We start from the raw sequence: 22,542 nt of genomic DNA, 5'->3' as shown, positions 1-22,542 counted from the left end.
TATCCATTCTCGCCAGTCATTTCCCACTTGACGTTTGGGCATCTGTAGAATTTTTAGAAAGTCACAAGGCAAATTCTTCAACGTACTCTTGGGGTAAGAGTTTGGGAGAGTTTTGTATTTGTGCATTTTGATTAGTGTGGGATTTTAAAGCTCATTCACATCCCGTAGAAGTTAATAAGTTACTTTGGTTTTATATTCATGGGACCAAAGAATACACTCAGTGTGGCTCTTTCCTAGTTTAGTGCTCCCATTTCCAGGGAGCCTGAAGGCAATTTAAATTCGAATTAAGGAAGACCCTAGGGACTAACTCAGTCTATCCAACTACAGGGGCTACCTTAGGCCCTTCAGGAGGAAGGCCTGAAGGCAGCTCTAGGGAGTCTTTCTGGCAGCCTGGCCAGGGATTTTGCTGGGTTCTGAAAAACTCATGGGTTCTATTTCAGGATTCCCTTCCTCATTTAGGAGAAAAGACTAGAATCAGCTTATTGAGACAAAGAAATGACTTCCACTGGAGAGTGTTCTGGGGTGGCTGTGTCTTCTATGCACCTTCTGACCCAATCTATACTTGGAGGAAGGACCACCAATTTCAGTCTCTCTGGGCATTTATGAAGACCACTAGGCTGAGAGAAGCCCCTCTAGCCTGTTGGCACAGTTGGCTGGTATCTCAGATTCCAGATTTAGAAGTGTCCACAGAGTCTCATGTTTCCTTGTTTGAAAACCAGATTCCAAATGACTCTGCCTAAAATGTTGCCTACCCCGGTTTACAAGGTTTTCTGCTTTGGGGGCCTGTTGTTTGATGAGTCATTGCAAATTTGTCTGCAGTAGCCCCGGGAGGACCTAAACTGAAGGTATTCTTGCTAGTGTTTCAGGCAAGAAAACTGGCTGTGAAATGTTGCAACAGAAACCAGTCCCTCCCAAGATTTTTTTTTTTGAACAGTGTACCGAATTTGAGATTGTTTTCTGCCTTATTTTTCTGTTGGGGAATAAATAATTTTCTTTCATTCCTCTGCACTCAGGTTCTGAGTCTAAGGCACCCAAGCAGCTGCCAACAAGAACCTGGGCCTGAGTTGAGTTGAAATGTGAAGCAGGAGTCACCCCTTATGGTGACTGTCCACAGGGAGCCTGTCTTGTCCACAGGGCTGCTTCTTCTGATCCTCGCCTAATGCCTTCCCACTCTCAGGGAGCAATTGTATGCCTAAATATTGAGGCTCTGAAGGGTCCCTGGGACTTGACACTGGCTTGGTAGGAACTTTGTTCTCCACAATGGGCTCCTGACCATCTCCAGATTCTTGGTTGGCACTGGATCTCTCCGATGTCTTGATATCCATTGTGGCACTCTGTTGTGGACTGGCACTGGGATAGCTACAGCTTTGTCCCAAACCCTTGTCATTGGCCTGCTTTTCTCCTGCATGAACGCATGCCCCATATTATTTGGGCTGTTGGCTAATACATGTGTGCCTTATGGATGTGTTTGGACCCTAAGATTGTCCTAGCTCTGTGGATTTCCCAGTACGTGCCCTAGCTTCTTCAGACCTGGCCTTAGGCACGCCCACATACCATAGCCAGTTGTTGTCTGCACTCAGATTATGGCACCTCAAGGGACCAGGGCCACATGCCCAGAGAGCCTTACAACATTATCTCGGTCAGGACTGTCCCTGTCTTCTTCCTTGACATCATCTGGATCTTGATTTCCTCTTATCTCAATGCCACAGGGCTCTAAGAATGAACATCTGATGAACAAATCTACCTTCTGAGTTAAGCCAATCATTGATTTGTCATAATTCCCTTCCCCAAAAAGGATTAATTTAAAAATAAATTAAAACAAGATTCCTGAAAGGAATTCCATTTTCAGTTGGATTATGGTAGTCTGCCTTATTCACCACGGTTTTGCTTTCCATGGTTTCAGTTACCCGTGGTAAACTGTGGTCTGAAAACATCAAATGGGAAATTCCAGAAATAATTCATAAGTTATTAATTGCGCTTTATTCTGAGTAACATCATGAAATCTCATATCATCCTGCCTGACATGCATCAACTCCTTTCCCAGTGTATCCATGCTGTATATGTTACCTGCAGGTAGTCACGTAGAAAGTCTTGGTTATCAGATCCAGTGTCTTGGTATCCTGGTGCTCGTGTTCATGTTACCGTTATTTTACTTAATAATGAGTAATAATGCTGACGATTTGGATATGTCAAAGACAAGTGCTTCCTTTATGGGAAAAGTATGTATTTGTAGGGAGAAAAATAGTATATATAGGGCTTGGTACTACCTGTGGTTTCATGTATCCACTAGGGTCTTGGAACTTATCCCCGTGGAGAAGGGGGGCTACTGTACTCTTTAATGGGACTGTAGTCATAAAGCAGGCTAATAGAATGGATATTCTAGGGACGGGGCTTTGATTTGGAGGAGGGGGCAGAGTATAGTAATGGGTAATGAACATTTGCTTTGGGGTGAAATTCTGGCCTCAATTTTTTAAAAAGCCTCAGCTAAGGATATGTTTATTGATTTTCAGAGAAAAAGGAAACCGGAGAGAGAGGGGGAGAGAGAGAGAGAGAGAGAGAGAGAGGAAGGGAGAGAGAGAGAGAGAGAAACATTTATTGGTTGCCTCCCGTACGTACCCAACCAGGGATTAAACTCGCAACCTGGGCCTGTGCCTTGAGCAGGAATCAAACCAGCAATCTTTGGTGCACAGAATGACACTCAACCAACTGAGCCACACTGGCCAGAGCTGGAGGTAACAGTTTTAAGCCATGGATTCTAATTCAGACCTTGCTTTATAGAAATGGCCATGTTTTATTACACTGTGGAAGATTTTCAATGCTTCTCTCTGGAAGAGAAACGGCGATTCTTTCTCTAAGAAAGTTGTTCTCAGCCCACCTGTCACTGTCAGTTAACACAGTTCTTAAACAAGAAACCAAAGCCTCTTTTAATTTTTATTAGTTTTTTTAATCCTCACCCGAGGACATTTTTCTATTTATCTTCAGATAGAGGGGGAGAGAGAGAGAGGGAGAGAAAGGGACAGAGAGAGAAATATCGACATGAGAGGGACACGACTGGTTGCCTCCCACATGACCCCCACCAGGGCTGGGACGAACCACAACCGAGGTACATGCCCTTGGCTGGAAGTGAACCCGAGACTCATTGGTCCGTGGGCCAAACCAGGCAGGGCTTCTCTCTCTCTTTCTCTTTTTCTTTTCTTTTTAAGAAAATAACATTTATATACTGATAGGGATTCTGATATAATGACAGTTTTAAGAACATAGAAGTGTACTGATGGGTATACGTTTTATTGCTAAAACTTTAGAACTTAAACCAAAAAGATCTGTTTGTTAGTTAAAAACTATTATAATACTCGTGAGTATTAATTTTTCACTAAATACATTTAAGGTCATAAGGAACTGCAATTTGTTAGGACACATGACAAGAGAAGACAGGTTACTTATGCAGCTGGACAGCTGGTACTGAAGGAGGGATAAATTCCTAGTAACTATTATGAAAGCCTGCAGTTTATATACTACTGTGTGTTGGTGGAAAGCCACTGCCCGAGAGAACAGTGTTTCCCCTCTTCTGTCCCTGTGGGCAGAGAGGTTCTTTTCTCTGCCAACCCATCCATATCATAAACAGCAAATAGTTCTGGGAGGGGACCAGGGGTGTTCATAGAGTTTTAAGGGCAAATTCCAATGTCTCAATCCCCTGCCATCCTCCACTCATGACCCTATTTCATAAAGATAAATGATCTTCTGGGTGTTTGTTAATGAAAAAGAATTAAAATTCACGAGCCACTTACAGCCTCAGGAATGAGTGGAAACGGTGCCTTGGGCTTGGAGTAGCTGAAGTTGGTCACTGAGTCTAGGTCTGTGACCTTCAGTTTTGCCCAGGCCTTGACTGGAGGGGATTTTTTCAAAAGAATGGTCCTGTAATTACCCTATTTTAATGACAGCCCCAGAAAACCACAGCTTTCCATTTGTCTGATCTTTGTTATTTCGTAGGGAAATTCTAGGGACTTCTGTATCATTCTATAGGGACTTTATTCTCCTGGGCCCCTCTTCCATCTTCCCAAATCTGATCTGGTTTGGGAAAATACCTGAACATTTCTTTGGCCTTTTCTGGGAGTCACTTGGACTCTGTGGGGTCAAATAGACACATGGCAGATTAGCAAGAGAAAATAACTAAATTTAATACATACATATGTATGGGAACCCCACATACATGAGCATCAAAGACCCTACATGAAGGAGAGGTTTATGCTGAAAGGGGACTGAGGTACACAGACATGCTGAGCTAGGGATGAGGTAATGCACCGTGGGGGCTGCAAAGCGTCTTCGTGGGATAATAAGAGGAGCAGATGTTTAGAACAGAAAAAGTTTGCCCCATCATGTAGGTGCCTTGAAAAGTTTATTGCTGATAATCTCTTATGGGAAAGGTCTCTAATTTGAATTCTTCTAGGCTATTAGGGTGAGGGGCAAAAATTTCTCCTGAGCCTGCGGCTTAAAGTTACCTTTCGATAAAAACAATCAGTATACCACAGAGACACGTCTTAGGGGTGACTCTTTCTGGACCCTCACTACTCCTTGGGTCTTCCCAGAGCCTCCAGACTTCTGTCTAGCCCCCCTTCCCATACACTCTCTCGACTCTCAGAACTATGCAAGCTGGAGAAGGAACTCACCCCCTGCGTGCACCTCCTGGGCTGAGCCTTCAGCAAGATGTCCTGTCTGACTGTGATGGCCGGAGGTGTCATGTGCAACACGCCCAGGGTGACCAGGCAAGGCTCACCGCTTTCATGGTGGGACCGTGACCCTTAGGAACACTTTGTTAACCTTTTGGAGGAGCACTGCTGTGGAACTTGAGAGAGGATGCAGTTAGGGAAACAATTTCTAGTTTAAAGGTTGTTGAGTAGATGATTTTGGAAGAAACAGATGTCTTAGACATCTTGTTGGTTGCCTGCAGATGGTCTTTCCGAATCTACTTTCCTGGTTTTGGTTTTGTTCCCACTTCGGTTATGGACTTCCGTGGAGTCTCTTGTATGTGCCACAGAAGCAGATTGGACTCCTTTTGTTTTCTGAACTGAGAGGGTTCAGTTTCACTTAGTGTTTGTTCTTTGCTCTCTAATTTCTTTTTCCTGTGTGTTTGGTAATGTTTCTCACATATCCAGAGTTTTTATTGTTAAATGAGAGTTCTAGTATTAACTAGAAATAGTAAAATTCCCTCCGTTACGGATTTGGCCCCTCTATCCATCAGGTAAGCTTCGAGTGAGCACCTTGATTTGGCTTAAGCTCAGTTCAGTGTCTCCAGAAAGTCTCTTTTCTTTTTCTTAGATACAGTGTATAGCTTTGTCTTTATATCAGATTTTAAACGGGTTCTGCTTTAAATAAAGGGAGGTATTTTTTTTTTAATCATCATATTGTCTTGCTAGTATGTGTTTTTATAGAGGTCTAAGACCAAGGCCATTTTGTTGTTGCAAATTTTTATTTCCTAAGCACATTCGTAATTTTCTTAGAAATTAAGCATTTATGAAGTCTGAAGTTTAAGCTTGTCCATTTATTATCTGCTGAAATTTTTAAAATCCTCTTGAAATAAAAATAATTTCCAAGGTCATTTTTAATATATTCTGAGAGCATTTTATGATGGCCAAGAGAACCAGATATCTAAATGTGAAAATTTTCTATTTGGTTTCTAAACACTGGTTATGCACATTCATGTATTAAATGCTTTGGTCTGGTGTTTATTCAGATTGTGAGTGGTGATCTAGTAGTAGGTCACGAAGTCAGCATAGTTAGTCATGACTAGCATTTAGTGGAAAGAGAGAGAGAGGGAGAGAGAGAGAGAGGAAGAGAGAGAAAAGAAGTAGAATAGAGCAAGAATTGAAAATAATCAGAGAGTGCCCTGGTGGGGCATCTCAGTTGGTCAGAGGGTCGTCCGGATGCACCAGAGTACATACAAGAACCACCCAGCGAATACGTAAATAAGTGGAACAACAGCCCTGGCTGGTTTGGCTCAGCCGTTACAATGTGGACTGAAGGGTCACAGGTTTGATTCCTGGTTAAGGGCATGTACCTGGGTTGCAGGTTCGATTCTTCACCCTAGTGAGGGTCGTGTGGGAGGCAACCAATCAATGTATCTCTCTCACATTGATGTTTCTCTCTCTCTCCCTCCTTCCCTCCTTTCCACTCTATCTAAAAATCAGTGGAAAAATATTCTTAGGTGAGGATTAACAACAACAACAAAGCTGAGTGAAGGGAGCTAGCCTCAGGAGACCACATGTTGTACATTCCATTTATCTGAATTATAGATTAGTGATTGCTTGGGCTGGGGGCAGGAACTAAAAATGACCAGGAGGGACATTTTAGGGGCTTGTTTGAAAAAGTTCTAAAATTGATTTATGGTGATAATTGTATGACTTGATAAAGTTACTAAAAATCATTAAATCGTATGGTTAAAATGGGTAAATTTTATGTCAAATATATCTCAATAAAGTTCAAAAAGAAAAAAGGTAATGAGTATAATTTTACATATCTTGGTCTCAAGTGCTTAAATTAACATTTAAAAAATTTATATGACTGTCAATTAACTTTTTGTAGTTTGTACACTATCTTCCTTTAGTCATACAACAAACATTTATTTTGGTTTTATTATGGGTCAGGTTCTCTGTGAAGCAATGTAGATATGAAGATTTTATTTTATTTCATTTTTTTATCCTCACCCGAGGACATTTTTGCATTTATCTTCAGATAGAGAGGGAGGGAGAGAGGGTGAAAGAAAGAGAAAGAAACATTAATGTGAGAGAGACACATCGACTGGCTGCCACCCACATGACCCCAACAGGGGCTGGGGACAAACTGCAACCGAGGTACGTGTCCTTAGGGGGAACCAAACCTGGGCCTCTCTGGTCCACGGGCCAACAGTCTAACTGCTGAGCCAAACCGGCCAGGGCAGATAGATATGAAGATTTTAAATAGCCTGTCCTCCAGAAACTCATAGTTCAGGAATGGTATGTATATATCTTTATATTTTTATCTATATGGTCATAAACATATAGATAAATCAATATAGTTCTGTGGTAGGCAATTAGACAGGCAGGAGCAGAACAAGGATGGTGGGCCAGGTACAGAAGGTCACCAGGACAGAAAGCCCCAGGTTCCTAGCAACGGGTAAAACTGGCATGTCCTCTAATATATCACTGGTCGTGCAGTTTAGACTCCCTGACCTTTCATATTGCTGATACGTGGTTTGGACCCTCCCCTGACCTTTCCTCCCCTGACATGTCGCTAGTCATGTGGTAGACCCCTTGGAGGAGGAGCAAGGGGCAGGAAAGTAGCCTCATGTGACTCCCATGTTGGGGTGATCCCTGAGCAGGGCCTTGTGGGAGGCAACAGGTTGATGTGTCTCTCTCACATTGATGTCCTCCTCCCCACTCTTTCTAAAAAAAAAAAAAATCAATGGAAAAATATCCTCAGGAGGATTAACAAAAACAAACCAAACCAAAAATAAGTGGAACAAGTAATTGATGTTGCTTTCTCTCAAATCAATTAAAAAATATCAGAGAGAATCATTTAAAGTAAGGATACATATTTTTGGTGAAAATTTTTTCAGTTTTATGAGGGTGTATATATGTGTGTTTCCTGGCCTGATGTGCAATGTATTTCTTAACGTGAGTCTCAGAAATATCGAGAAACCTCTAGCCCGACTGTGCTATGTCCCCAGCCTAATCTCTCACCATTTCTCTTACCAGGTTCCAACCACATTGATCTTGATACTCACTTACAACCCTTCCTGGCCTCCAGCCCCTCTGTCTATATACTGCTCTATATAATGGGTCTGCCCTACCCTGCCCCCTGTCCCTCCAGAAAAGATAACTCCTGTTATCTTTCCAGAATCAAAGTAGGTGCTCACCTCCTATCCAGCCTGCACTGACCTAAGAGTCTCCCCGCTGTGTCTGTCACTTACATGTCCTCTGAAATCATACCTTTGTGAGCATACTTGGCATTGCAGTTGTTTATCTCTCCACTGATTTGTGTGTGTGTGTGTGTGTGTGTGTGTTTTCCTGGTTATATATGGAATTTCTATTCTTTTAGACAATTTAGAAAATAAGAAAATAAACATGACTCACAGTTCTATTGCCCAGAGATAACTATTCACATTTTGACTTCTTTTCCTTCCAGTTTTTCTTCTATGCATATATTTGTTTTACATAGCTGATTGTATGTATAATATTACCACCAACCTTTTTTATGCAATGGTGAAACATAAGCACATCTCCTAAAAGCTGATTTTTACTATTTTTGTGTTAGCTTATATTCCAGCCTATGTACACATTTACATGTTCATGCAGTTCTATAGTTTTTTAAAATATAGAATTTAGCCTGGCCAGTGTGGCTCAGTGGTTGAATGTTGACCCATGCACCAAGAGGTTGCCAGTTTGATTCCCGGTCAGGGCACATGCCCAGGTTGTGGGCCAAATCCCCAGTGGGGGGCACGCAGGAGGCGGCCAATCGATGTTCTCTCTCATTGATGTTTCTGTCCTTCTCTCCCTCTCCCTTCCTCTCTCTCTAAAATCAATAAAGAAAAAAAATATAATTTGATATTCATAGCTGTTATGGACTAAATGTTTTATTTATATATTGAAGTCTAACAGTGTGATGGTGTTTTGATATGGGGCTTTGGGAAGGTTATTAGGGTTAGGTTAGGTCATGAGGATGAGGCCCGCATGACCGGATTAGTGGTTTTATAAGAAGAGGATGAGCGATCTGTTTGTGTAGAAAAGTCCACGTGAGCACAGTGAGGAGATGGCCATCGGCAAGCCAGGAAGACACCAGAAACTGAGTTGGCTAGCACCTCGATCTCGGACTTTCCAGCCTCTAGAACTGTGAGAAATCAGTGCTGTTTAAGCCGCCCTGTCTGTGGTGTTTTGTTAGGGCGACCTGAGCTGACTAAGGACAATAGCTATAGGTTTAAAAAATGACCACTTAAAACTCACATTTAATTCTTCAGTAGCCACCAGGGACAGAATACTAGATGTTACACTTTGTTTGCATAACAAAAACATTACGACTTCTCTGCTGGTGTACGATAAATGATAAACTTCCTAATGTACAGGAATAGGATTTTGATAAGGCTGTCTTGCCAGTATGGATACAGACACAAGGAATAAACCCTGAAATAAGGTAAAAATATGTGGTAGTTGATAGTTTATGCTTACAGCACATACACCACCTCAGGTACTGCACTCAATGCTTTATGTATGTTAATTTGTTTAGTCTCTGTTAATCCCAGTGTGCTGGCATTAAAAGCTCACAGCCTCAGAGTAGGGGGTGGGAGTGGGGGATGGATAAGATGAACCAAAGAACTTATGTGCATGTATGCATAACCAGTGGACATAGACAGCAATGCTGGGGGGTAGGGGGAGCAGGATGGAGGGGAGAGGGTTGGGGGGGGCATCTGTAACAAAAATGAAAAATAAATAAATAAAAAAATAAAAGTTCAGATCTTTCTGAGCTGCATCTGGGGTGTTCAGGGCATATACCCTGGAGCCTGGGCCTGGGTTTACTCCCTGTCTCTGCTCCCTCCTAGCTGGGTGGACCTGGACTAGGTACTTAGCCTCTCTAACCTCAGTTTCCTCAGCTGTAAAATTGGGCTAAAAAGCATTTATGTCCCAGGATTGCTTTGAGGATTAAATGAGTGGCTGAAGTCAGCGCTTTGCATGGTGTCTGGCACGTGGTAAGTGTCCAATAACCATGAGCAGAGATGGGTAATTTTGTTTTGAATTAGAGATTTTAATATTTTTTAAAAATATGTTTTTACTGACTTTAGAGAGAGGAAGGGAAAGGAAAGACAGAGAGAGAGAGAGAGAGAAAGAGCGAGAGAGAGAGAGAGACATTGATCTCTTGTCTCCTGTATGCACCACAACTGGGGACTGAACCTGCAACCTGGGCATGTGCCCTGACAGGGAATCGAACCAGTGACCTTTTGGTGTACAGGATGGCGCTCAATCAACTGAGCCACACTGGCCAGGTCTGGATTAGAGATTTTAGTGTCAGGGAATTTTCTTTTTCAGTCTCAGATGTATAGACTTATTTTCCCAGCCAGTTATTTTACATAGGATGAGGCCGGTACCCAGACTGCTGGTGGGCTCAGTGAGAAGCAGAGTGGGACCTGCAGGTTTACACATGATGATGAGCCTGTGGTCTGACTTGATACTTGCAGAAGGGACCATGAGGTAGGAATTGGCAGACTTTTTCCATAGAGGGCCAGACAGTAAGGACCGTAGGCTTTGTGGGTCACAGAGGGGCTCCATCGCCACTGCCCACCTTGCCATGCAGTACGAAAGCACCACAGACAGCATGCACATGTTGGCTGTGATTTGATAAGACTCATGGATGCTGCAGTTTTAATTTCAGATGAATTTACATGTCTTGAAATATTATTAGTATTTTGATTTTCTTCCCCTCCCACCTCAACCATTTGGAAATGCAAAACCATTCTTAGCTCCTCACTGGTTGTGTAAAAACAGGGATTGCTATCATGGGCCAGCCCTTGGACTCATCTGAGCCTTTTGCAGAAGGTGACATGACCAATGTAACTTTTTTTTTTAAGTTAAATTACATGGACCGAAATAAAGAATTTTCTTCCATTCATTTCCACAAGCTCCTCGAACTGACTTTGGAGCAGTTCATCTTGGGATGAGGGGTCTTTAGAGGCCTTGCCCCCTCTCTGGTTTAGCCAGTCAAGACACACTTGACAATGAATCTGTCACTTGAAATTTTGAACACTGCTCTTTGGGACTTTTATGTTTTACTGCGGAGACGAAATAAAAATAACCAGCAGTTATGACCCCTCAAGATGTAAAAGTAACCAAGTTTGCTGAAAGGCACTGAAAAGTGTAAGCAAAGGAAAAAATGGATAAGAAAGGCACACTGTTAATACACAGAACCCTCTTGTCAGAAAACAAACTGGCTACTGTTTTTAATGAGTCTGCCATTCCTGCAGCTGAAATCAAGACACGTTTCCCATTCTTCCGTTGTTGTGTTTTTGGATTGGATAAAGGGAAGCCGCAGAGAAGAGGTGGTGTCGGCGTAAGAGAGATGACAGTTTTATGCTCCTAGCCTTTTTATTAGTTGTATCCTTTAAAGATAGACATGCGAATAGAATCCATTGGATTTGATCTAATTTTTCCAAGAGTATCAGTATGAGGGAAGAAACTTATTCTTGACATGGGAAACTCTCGGACATTGCTGCATTCACATGATGATTTTTCTTTGCAAGGATCGTAGCCTCTGTGTTTTATTTTCAAGAGCAGTAGGCTTTGGTGGAGGGACGTGAGTAGAGATCATGACCGAGAAGCCTCTCCTGAGCCAGCCACCTCATTTATGGGCGTTTGCAATCCACCAAGCTCAGGGGAGCCTTGTGTTGGCCCAACAGCACAGCTGTTTCCTTTCGCCCAACGAATGATGGCCTTGACTCTTGGATGCTGTCACATAGAGGCCTTCCTTTTTTTTTTTTTTTAGCAGAAAACATCCTGTTTCAGCATGCATGTTTAATGGAATAATTTAAATATGCTTGGTGGAAGTAACATTAATATTTTTACTTACCCTGAGAATATTCAGAGGTGATGACACATTTTTTTTCATATCCACAGGATGTAAATTAAGAAATTAATATGCCCTGCGTTCTCTTAGACAAGTGAGAACTATATGTATATGGTAACTTCTTATTTTTTCATGATTCTCCCCCCCCCCTTTCATTTTGTTAATCTTCACCCGATGACCCCAAGTGGGGCTGGGGATCGAACCTGCAACTCAGGTACATGCCCTCAACCAGAATCAAACCCACAACCCTTTCATCTACCAGCTGACACTCTAACCACTGGGCAAAACCGGCCAGGGCATGATTATCCCTTGTTCGTATAATTTTCTTCCCCTTCTTTCTTTTTGGAAGTGCTAATGTTGGTTATATATCAGTTTTGGGGGGAGATAGGAGAATATTGTTATATGTATGCAAGCTGAATTTTAAAATTCACAAAGTAGAGGAAATATTATGTATTCTTTAGTGTCTTGTAGCAAATTTCTAATTTGATTACATAGTGTAGAGCAGTGGCTTTCAAACAGTTTTTGACCTTGATCTTCAGTAAGATATTCTATTTAGTGACCTAGTACACACACACAATTATGGGGGTGAACAGAAGTTTACATTAGCTTCAAATTTCTTCTGAAATCTGCCATTCAGCTCAGGCTGAGTAGCCAGGTGGTAGACTGCCTACTCGGTGTCCTTTTAGGCACACCTAGACTTGTACTAGGATGAGGGTTATAGGTTGCATTGGTAACCCTCCTGTCTAACCAGTGTAGCGGCACCAGTAATCCAAACAAGGTATGCCATTTGGATTTATCATTACCTAAACCTTCACTGTGAAAAACAGGTATGTTCTCGAAATGTAACTTACTCCGAATGTTCCTTTTTGTGCTTTATGTATAAAATTCCCTCAGTCAATTGAAAGTTTAAATGTATGTTTATTACTAGAGAATAGAGTATTGCTGTAAGTAATGATGACGATTGTCAAGGCTGTGAATTTTACACGTCCAGAAATTACTATACAAACAGTGGCGGTTGTGGGTATAGATTGCGAGTTAATGTTGTGAGGGTGTGAGTGCTCATAGTTTTGGGGAAACCAGTGTGTCCTTCGTGGGGTTGTCTTCAGTGAAATTGCATCACTAACATTAAGCAAATCTTCCAGCCCAGGAGATGCACAGGAGGTAAGTCTTGACCTCAGTCGTTTTCTATTAGGGGGAAAGGAAAGCTTACTAGCTTGGCGGTGACATGACCACCTGCAGCAGCTAAGTTGGCAGAGCAGGCACCGAACTACCTGGCTTTTCCACAGACCTCATTTCAGAGAGATCATTTATTTCGTTTCACACAAGTCTCCTCTGGCTGCAGTTGATTGTGCCAAGGAATTAGGACTCCTGGCCTTTTATGTCAAACTTTTAAAATGGGTTTACCAGAATTTTTAATATAAAGATAGTAATCATAATTTTTTTTAATTCAATTTCAGATTTATTCTTGTTTCTTAATAGTTCATTCTGTAAAGGCAACATTTGGCTTTGGCAAATACTGACTTCAATATTTGTCCATGTGGTGTGATGCCAAAGAAAATGTGTTTATTTCTAAAATAAACATCCATCTATCCAGTCCCAATGAAATAAAAATTTCACAAAACTCTTATTACTGCTATTGTGTACAGTGTACTCTGGCCTTTTCAGTTCTGCTTAATATTTTTTAAAGCGACTAAATTCGCTTCATAATATACTATATATATGTACGTGTGTGTGTGTGTATGTGTAAAATGTACAGGTTATGATCTGAAGTTTAAAAATGTTGAGACTCACTGTACTCTGGGAGTTGTGACACTGTCCTGAAGGGGTCATCTTTGTATGCAATGTTTTAGTCCTACAAAAGATGCAATGAAGGTTTTCTAGTTATGTTTCTTTTCCAGAAATGGAATTTAAGATCTCAAAGGCATAAGATGCATAAAAAAGGAATTAAAGCTACTGCTAAATAATTTTCTGTAGTGGTTGTACCAGTTTACACATCCACCAATAGTGTCCAAGAATTCCAGTTGTTCTGTGTTCTTAACACTTAACATTGTCAATATTTTTAGTTTTAACCATCATAAGTGGGTGGTAGTTATCATAGCCATTCTAAATGAAGTTCTAGGTGGCTCATGCTTCCTACATTCTTAGCAGAACATAAATGAAATAGCCGACCTGTTCTAGATAACAAAGTTCTGATAATTTAAGAAGTCATTCCTCTTGCTATTTATTATATGTTTGTCCGTTAATAGCAAGCAGTCTCTTTTCATTCTGTTTTAGTGGCTCACTCTAGAAGCTTCTCCTCCACTCCTTTACCAACAGAGAATAAAGTAGATTAGAAATTTTATGTTTGAGTTGATAAGCCTCAAGGCCCACGTGCCATTTCAGGGCCTTAGAGGTGCAGCGATACATACTCTATTTGCAAACCTCTTACCCATTCCCTATACAAGGCTCTGTCCAGATCCCCTTCCCTCTGTTTTTCTCAAGCATGATGGGCAAGGATTCCTTTATTGAAGCCTGGGGTCAGCCTCCCTCCACAGGAAAACAGTGTTTGGCTGATGGCTGGTGGATTCCGCCCTTCTCTACAGGGGCAGGGTGGGCCTGCAGAGAGATGGAAAGGGTGTACCAGGCAAGGTGAGAAGCCAGCAAAGGGAAAAACCAGGAGGGGCCAGCAGCTTCTGGTGTTTGGTGTTTACTTGTCTTGCTAACAGCAGGAAGCCGGCCCTACTGAAATTCTTAATACCATTCACATGCTAGTTCAGTGAGAGCTACATAAAGCCTCAGACAAAAGATTGGGCCTCTTTCCAGTCTTAATTCAGGGTGAATTCCAGGGTGATTTCAGGTAATTCACACAGTCTCCTCAGCTCTACTTTCTCTCTTTGTTATGTGTAACCAGACTGCCATGAGAAAATGATCAAGATGGAAGGTGCCCCAAGAAGGCATCTGAGTTAGCCTCCCTGCACATACAAGACACAACTATTTTACATTTGTGAATCTGCTTTCTTTAAATTGGAATTGATCAGTACTTGCTCTTGGTGATTAAAATGTTTTATTATTATTTTTTAGATGTCTGCAAGGATAATACTATAGAAACACATATTTGATTTCTTCCCTTCAATACTCTGTTTAAACCTGTATAGAACATCACTCACAGTTAAATTAAATATGATGTAAAGATGATCACTGTATTATTATTAATGATTATTTTTTATTTAATTAATTTATTTTTGTTACAGATGTTCCTCATTTTTTCCCCATTGACACCCTCCCGTTCCTGCCCCCTACCCCCACAGCATTGTTGCCTATGTCCATTGGTTATGCTTATATGCATAAGTTCTTTGGTTTATTCCCCCCACTCTGCCCCTCCTCTGAGGTTTCAGTCTGAACCCTACTTCTATGTCTCTGGGTCTATTATGTTCATCACCTTATTTTGTTCCACAAATAATTGAGACCATGTGATATTTGTCTTTCTCTCCTTGGCTTGTTTCACTTAGCATAATACTCTCCAGGTCCCTCCATGTCATCTCAAAGGATAAGAGATCTTTCTTACAGCTGCATAGTATAACACTGCATTTTTATCCACTCAACTATTGATGGATACTTGGGCTATTTTAGATCTTAACAATTGTAAATAGTGCTGCTATGAACATAGAGGTGCATGTATTCTTTCTAATTGATATTTCAGGCTTCTTAGGATATATTCCCAGAAGTGGGATCACTGGGTCAAATGAAAGTTCAATTTTTAACTTTTTGAGGAAACATTATATTGTTTTCCATAGTGTCTGCACCAGTCTGCATTTCTACCAGCAGTATACTAGGGTCCCCTTTTCTCCACACCCTCACCAGCACTTGTTTGATGATTTGTTGATGGCGGCCTTTCTGGCAGGTGTGAGGTGATACCTCATTGTTGTTTTAATTTGTATCTCTCTGCTGATTAGTGATGTTGAGCATTTCTTTATATGTCTCTAGGCCATTTGTATGTCCTTTTGGGAGAGGTGCCCATTTTTAAATTTGGTTCTTTGTCTTCCTTTTGTTGAGTGGTATGAGAACTCTATATGTTTTGGAAATTAACCCCATATCTGATGTATCGTTGGCAATTATGGTCTTCCATATAGTGGGTTTTCTTTCCATTTTGATGGTTGTTTCTTTTGCTGTGCAGAAGCTTTTTAGTTTGATGTTGTCCCATGTATTAATTTTTTCCTTTTTTTTCTCTTGCATTAGGCATTGTATTAGTGAAAATTTTGTTGCGTGTGATGTCTGAAATTTTGTTGCCTACGTTTTCTTCTAGGATTTTTATGGATTCATGAGTCACATTTAAGTCTTTTATCCATTTTGAGTTTACTTTTGTGTATGGTGCAAGTTTGTGGTCTAGTTTCATTTTTTTGCACGTAGCTGTCCAGTTTTCCCAGCACCATTTATTAAAGAGGCTGTCTTTACTCCACTGTATGCTCTTATTACAAAAGAATATTATTAATTATTACTCTCTTGAGCAACTATCCAAGGTTGGTAAACTATAATCATGAAAGTCATGTTTTTATTTTTTTATGAAATTCTTTCATACCCTCATTTGCATTCTTTCTTTTCTACTTGGTCAGGTCTGAGAACAGAATAAATTAAAGACTAGAACTTTTATAATATATAGATTAAAAGGGATCCACAAAAAGCTAACATCCCAACATTAATCGATAAGTAGATCATGTATGTGATAAGTGTTTCTACAGCATTACACAGAATGTTTTCTTGTATAACAGCCTAAAGCAGAGATTTTCAGGAATTTTGAAAATATGCAATGCCTGACTATTTAGTCAGGAGCATTGACCTCTTTTCCCTTAGATTGTAAAATAAAAAAAAAGACAACAGCCAACAGAACAATACCTATCCAGTGTGAATGAATCAAAATTATACCTTTTTTTTTTTGTATGATTTGCACAATAATTTTTTTGGTGTGCCACAGAATTTTAGTAATTAGTTTATATGTGCCATGAGATTTAAAAAAAATAGAAAATTGCTGGCCTGAAGATAGTTGCCTGATGTTCAATGTAAATCAAAATGCAAATAAATCTCCCACTTCCTTTTAGCTGTGAACAGTTTAAAGTGAGACAATCACAAAAGATAGAATTAGAAAAATCAGTGAGTCACACTCCACATATTTTTTTCAGGTTCTTTATATTGACTTCTATCTAAGCTCATTAAATTGACACTGGATCTTGTTTTCAAAATCAGCCATAGCACATCCCACTGCCGTTATTCCCTCAAAGGAATGAGAAAGTTCTGTCACTGTCGATTTGGGTCACGAGTACATTGCTTCCCTGTGTAACTTCTCTTTGGAAAGTTTGAAGTAATCAAGATAACCAGTCTCCCCTCTCAGAGAGACAGTCAGGTCAGCAGAAAATATTTCTCCTGGCAACTCTTCCTTTCCTCTGGTGTTTCCTTTCCCAGTCCTGTGGGTGTGGTTAAAAAGTAAACTCCAAACAAAAACAAGGTTTTACCTTTTCTTCTGCCTATGAACCTTCCCCTAGTAAAGCGGGAAAGAAGTGGCACTAGAATCCAGATTGCAAAAAATATTTTCCTGCAGCCACACTAAGTAACAGGGATCTGAGCTGTTCTTCTGTATTACGGCGTTTAGAAGAAAGAATGATACTCACCCCTCCACTCCCCGTGAAAGGATCTTCACTGCTTTCATTGATTATAAAAGTAATACATGCTAAGTGTAATGAATTAAATAATACACGTAGAGTAGAATGTGAAGGTTCCCCACAGTTGCTGCTGTCAGTCAAGGGGTGTGTGTGAGAGTGTGTGTGTGTGTGTGTGAGAGAGAGTGTGTGTGTAGTCAACATAAATGGAATGGGACTTGGCCTAATATTCTACAACCTGCTTTTTTTCACTGCATGTTTTGTAGGCTCTTTGCTATGTCAGGGTCTGCAGATCCACCTGCAGCCCTCTTTTTTAATGACTATTGTGTGAATGAAACAGGGTTGATTTATTCCGTCATTTCTCGTTTTCGGATGTTCTAAACCTGAGTTGTTCAGTATGCTAGCCACCAGCCCCGTGTGGCCATTTAATTTAATTAGAATTAAATAACGTTTAAAAATCAGTTCCTTGGTCACTCTAGTCACATTTCAAGTGCTCAGTAGCTATATGTGACTAGTGCAGGCGTAGAACTTGACCACCATTGCCTAGTTATATGGGTCAGTGCTGTTCTGAACTACTGGTTTTCAGACTGATTTTGAGCATGTGTTTTCATTCCTTTATTTATCATTCTTCATTCATTCAACAAATAATTATTGAGTGCTACTATGTTCCAGACACTGTGCTAGGTACTTGGATATCTCATTCATAAAACAAAAACGCCTGTCTTCATAAAGCTTACATTCTATCAGCAAAAGGTTTTGAGTACTCACTCCCAATAAATGTGTATGAATTTTTAACTTGCCATGTATTCTATTATGCTGTTACATTATAAAACATGTTAAATTAGGAATGAAAAAGAATAAGATAAAAATGTACATAATTTCCTAAGAAGAAGTCTTCCTGTATCCCACCCTGGAGCCCACCATTCTGCACCATGCTCTTGTAGTAGACGTCATCTGTAAAGGTGCTTCCAGTGCTGAAATGGAAATGTTAGCACTTTAAGTAGGTAGTTCATCTATTTCCATATATCCCTTCTAAATCTATTTATTTCATAAAAGGACCTGTTTTTTTTTACACTGTCTGAATTTGGTTTTTCCTTACATGTTCATTTAACAAGCATTTATTAAGTTCATACTATGTATATGCCAGGAAATTGAAAATGTCGGGGTTTCTGCCTTTAAATGAGACAGGCCAGCAAATCAGTTATTCTAAGACATGGTCTTATTAGAAATGCAGCAGAAGGGCAAATTCAGAGAGAGATTGTTGGGCAGAAGGGAAGATAGTTCTCATGAGTGTGACCTCCTCTTTGCTTAGTTATTGTGCTCTGGGGACTTAATGGAATCACAGATTTCTCCAACAGGTACTATTTTTCTCAATGCTATTTTCTTTTTGGAGGGAAGTAAAATTCTAAACCACTGATTTAACAATATTAAATAGACCATTGTCTATTGTCATGTTAAGTATCTCTTTATGTTAAATGTTCACCTTTCTAATGAGACAGATTTTAGGATTGGAAGGGCTCTAGATAGGATAGAAGGTAAGCACTAATATTGTTTGAGAGGAGAAAGCAAAATCACCCCTGGAGTTTGTGTTTATTCATACTTTTGTTTAACAAATGTTTTAAAAATACCTGCTATGTGGAAAAAACACTTATTTCTAAAATTAATTTCTCACATGGGCTTTGAATTAGGGAATTCTGAAGCATATAATGAGTGGATAATAATATTGAGAGAAATTTAGAAATGAAAGAATTAATCATGTTGTTTTCTTCCCTCTCTTTTAGGGCAAGTTAAAGTGTTCAGAGCTCTTTATACGTTTGAACCCCGAACTGTAAGTATTCAGTTTTTAACTTTAAAATTGGCATAAAAACCTAAGGTGGTTTCATTTAGATACTTTTTCTGGCCTAAGTGGCCTGCCGGTTCCATAAATAATTCACAGGAATGGATGTTCGCTCACTTCCTCCTGCCGTCCAAAAGCCTGAAAGCTAAGCCCTTCCACTGGTCTGCATGTCCTTCCTTCTCAAGGTCATGTAGTGCATCCTGAGCTGCTTGTCCCCATGTGGTGAAACCCCTCGCTTAAAATCACCAAGTGACCTGCATTGCAAGCATGTGATCCTGTCTTAGTCATTCCGCTGACTCTCTTGCTAACTGATTTTCCACTTGACCTGCTATCTCAAACTACATTATAATGGCATCATCTGCCAGTTGCCCGGAAAAATTTTTTTATGTCTCTGCTGTATGCATTTTTAATTGTTATAGTTTCTGGTGTGCATCCATAAATTCATCTATTCACCCGTGGTTTAGTGAGCACCTATTATGTACCAGGCACTGGTGCAGGCTTTGTGGATAGTGTAGTGACAACAGAAAGGACTGTCACATGGCACTCACATCCCAGTGGGGAGAGATAGTAAGTAGATAAATGAGTGTAAATGTCAGGGCCTGGTAAGTGCTATGAAGGAAAATAAGGAGGGTAAGGGGCATCATGGTCAAGGGAGGAGGAGTGTTATTTTCAGTAGGGTGGTTAGGGATGGCCTTTCTGTAGAGGTGACGTTTGAGTAGAGATCTGAAGGAAGTGAGGGAGCAGAAGGAGCAGGAAGGATGCTTGGTGGGTTCTAGAAATAGCTGGGAGGACAACAGGGCTAGGAGATTTGTGAACAAGGGGGAGGGAGGTAAGAGATGAGTTCAGATGTGCTGGGTCCTGTAGGGCCTCGTGGGTTACATGTAGATTTTGCCCTGAGTAGGATGGGAAGCAAATGGAAGGGTTTGAGTACAAGAGTAAGTAGATAGCTAAGTTTGAGAAGACTCACTCTAAGATGTGGACAACCATCTAGGGGAATATGAGTGGAAGCAGGGAGTCCAGGCAGTTAGGATGCAGAGAGAGAAACCGAGGAGGAAACCTGTTCGCATCTGACTTCTCTCTCTCCTTGTGATGCGGGCCTTCCTGCTGTGCATGGCCAGCCTGCTGCTGGCTTCGTCTGGGTTTGCCTTGGGCTCAGCAGTCCCTGGGACAAATGGCACTGAGCACTGATTCACTGCTGTCAGGCCAGGGCCTGCCTTCAGACCCCAGAACTGTCATTAACTCACTGGGTGAATGATTCTTGTGGCCATTGTTTCCCTATCTTGAAGATGGGAATGATACTAACCTTCTCACAGTAGAACCTTGATGAGATGGTGAGTGCCAAGTCATAGCATGAGTGTGTGTGTATTCAGATGAGTTCTCCCAAGACTTTGTAAACAGAATGTTTCTGGGATTTGGTGAGTAGAGGTAAGTCTTAGTTTTTTATTCTCACCGAGAGGTTGCAGTGACACCTCCCTGTGTTGGTTGAGGTGGGGAATGGGCGGTTTGTTAGTCTGCTAGGGCTGCTGTAGCAAAGGACCACAGACTCTGCAGCTTGACCAACAAATTTATTTTCTCAGAGGTCTGTAGGCTAGAAGTGTGAGATCAAGGTGCCAGGAGGGTTGGTTTCTTCTGAGGCTCTCTTCTTGGCTTGTAGATGACTGTCTTTCTCCCTGTGTCCTCAACATGGTCTTTCCTCTGTACTTGTCTGAAGTACATTGGTCAGATTGGATTAGGGCCTGCTCTTATGACCTCATTTTAACTTAATTACCTCTTTAAAGATCCTGTCTCCAAATACTGTCACATTTCGAGGTACTGAGGATTAGGACTTCAACATTTGAATTTTGGGGGGACATAGAAGATATGGAAGTTTGAGGCCGAGACATTGTTGTCTTTGTCCCCTGATCACAGAGAGGACTATCATTTCATGCCTCCATTTGGGACCATATTCCTGGTCCCAAGGTTGCATGACCCCTGAGGTGGCTAGGGGTGGGAGGAGGGGAGAGGTCATCATCTGCCCTCCTGGGCCAGTCAATGAATAGACCATTCTGCCACCTCCCAAACTCTAGAAAGCAACCTGCATTTACTGAATTGAGACCTGACGTGACGTCTGACTGTCCTCTCTCCCTCTAGTATCCTGTTCATCATCACCTTTGGCCTTTCTCACTGACCTCCTCTTTGGTTCTTGATAACTTTTTTGGTAATCCTCACCCAAGGATATTTTTCCATTGATTTTTAGAGAGAGGAAGGAAAGGAAGGAGAGAGAGAGAAACATCGATATGAGAGAGATGCATCAATTGGTTGACCCCAAATGGGCTGGGGATCAAACCTGCAACTCAGATACATGCCCTTGACCAGAATCAAACTTGAGACCCTTCAGTCCACAGGCCGACACTCTTAATTGCTCAAACTGGCCAGGGTTGTTCTCCGTGACCTTTAACAAATATTTTTGGTTGGTTGATGTATTAGTTACTTTAATTCACCTTTGGTTCTGTTCCAGATGGAATCTTTCCACTGCTCTTTATTTTAGTTATTATTGAATGCACAGGAGAAAATAGGCATTTGTTTATTAGGTTTATTTGAGTATTCTGTATTTAAAATGTTATTTTATCTTTTAATATCCCTGGTCACAAGGATTTTAGGCTGCAGAGCAATGCTGCTGATTCATCCTGTATGTACTGAGTGTTCAGTAATGACTACTCCACACCCTGCTTCACCCATACTGTGCCCCTTCCCACCTCCCCTCAAACCAGGTGTTAAAGGTATCCTCCAGCTCCCATGGACCTTCCTGATTGGTTAAATGCCTATGCTTAAGTGTATCAGCTGTTCAATATTTTGAGTATCATCTAAGAAATAGGTTAGTTTTACATTCTTTTCCTGAATGAGAATTTTTGTTGGATAATGCTGGAAACCCAGGTTGGTCTTTCTCTCCCATGACCAATAACCATCTTCCCTGGTGGGATAAAAGTACATCCTAAACTGACCTGGCCTCCTTACTGTCATCAGGACCAGGCATGATGGAAGAGCTGAGCTGGACTCTGTGGGATGTTTGCTCTCTGGTGCAGCTCCCCAGGGAGGCCTGGGTCTTGTTTTTCGCTACTGTTCAACCCTCAGATGATAGGAACAGCAGTGCCCAACTCCACTCTTAGTGACCTACTGAAGAGCTTGTGGCTCCTGGTTCTTCTTGCCAACCCATTTTTCCTCTGTCTTGCTTGAAAGGTAGTCCTGGCAACACCCAGCCCTGTTTGGTTTTTTTTTCTCACCCAGCCCCCAGTGCAATAATGTGCCATACAGAGACCTGGCTGGACTTGATAGACCGGCGTAAAGATGTACTGATGGAGAAAGAGCAGCATTTCCTGTGTGCTGGAGGTGTAGCGCTGATTTCTAAGGAGAAACCAGCAGGACCCTGCTCTATCATGTATTTGCTAGACCTTGCTAGGTTTATAGCATTAAATGTAGAGGAAGGAGCCCTAGAATGGGATTCCAAAAGCTCAAGTAGGA

The 22,542-nt window shown here is 41.2% G+C and overlaps 1 protein-coding gene across 2 annotated transcripts in view; it reads left to right on the top strand.

The window, feature by feature from the left end:
* The window catches only part of OSTF1 (osteoclast stimulating factor 1), a 54,783-nt gene that overhangs the window by 6,934 nt on the left and 25,307 nt on the right, over positions 1-22,542 (top strand). For both annotated transcript variants that reach the window (XM_036260941.1, XM_036260940.1), the window contains exon 2: positions 18,989-19,035. In XM_036260941.1, the coding sequence (XP_036116834.1) occupies positions 18,989-19,035 (47 nt within the window). The remainder of the gene's footprint in view (positions 1-18,988; positions 19,036-22,542) is intronic.

This window comes from Molossus molossus, unplaced genomic scaffold (assembly GCF_014108415.1).
Source record: "Molossus molossus isolate mMolMol1 unplaced genomic scaffold, mMolMol1.p scaffold_m16_p_14, whole genome shotgun sequence".
Classification (NCBI taxonomy): domain Eukaryota; kingdom Metazoa; phylum Chordata; class Mammalia; order Chiroptera; family Molossidae; genus Molossus; species Molossus molossus.
This window is presented reverse-complemented; position numbering and strand designations above follow the sequence as displayed.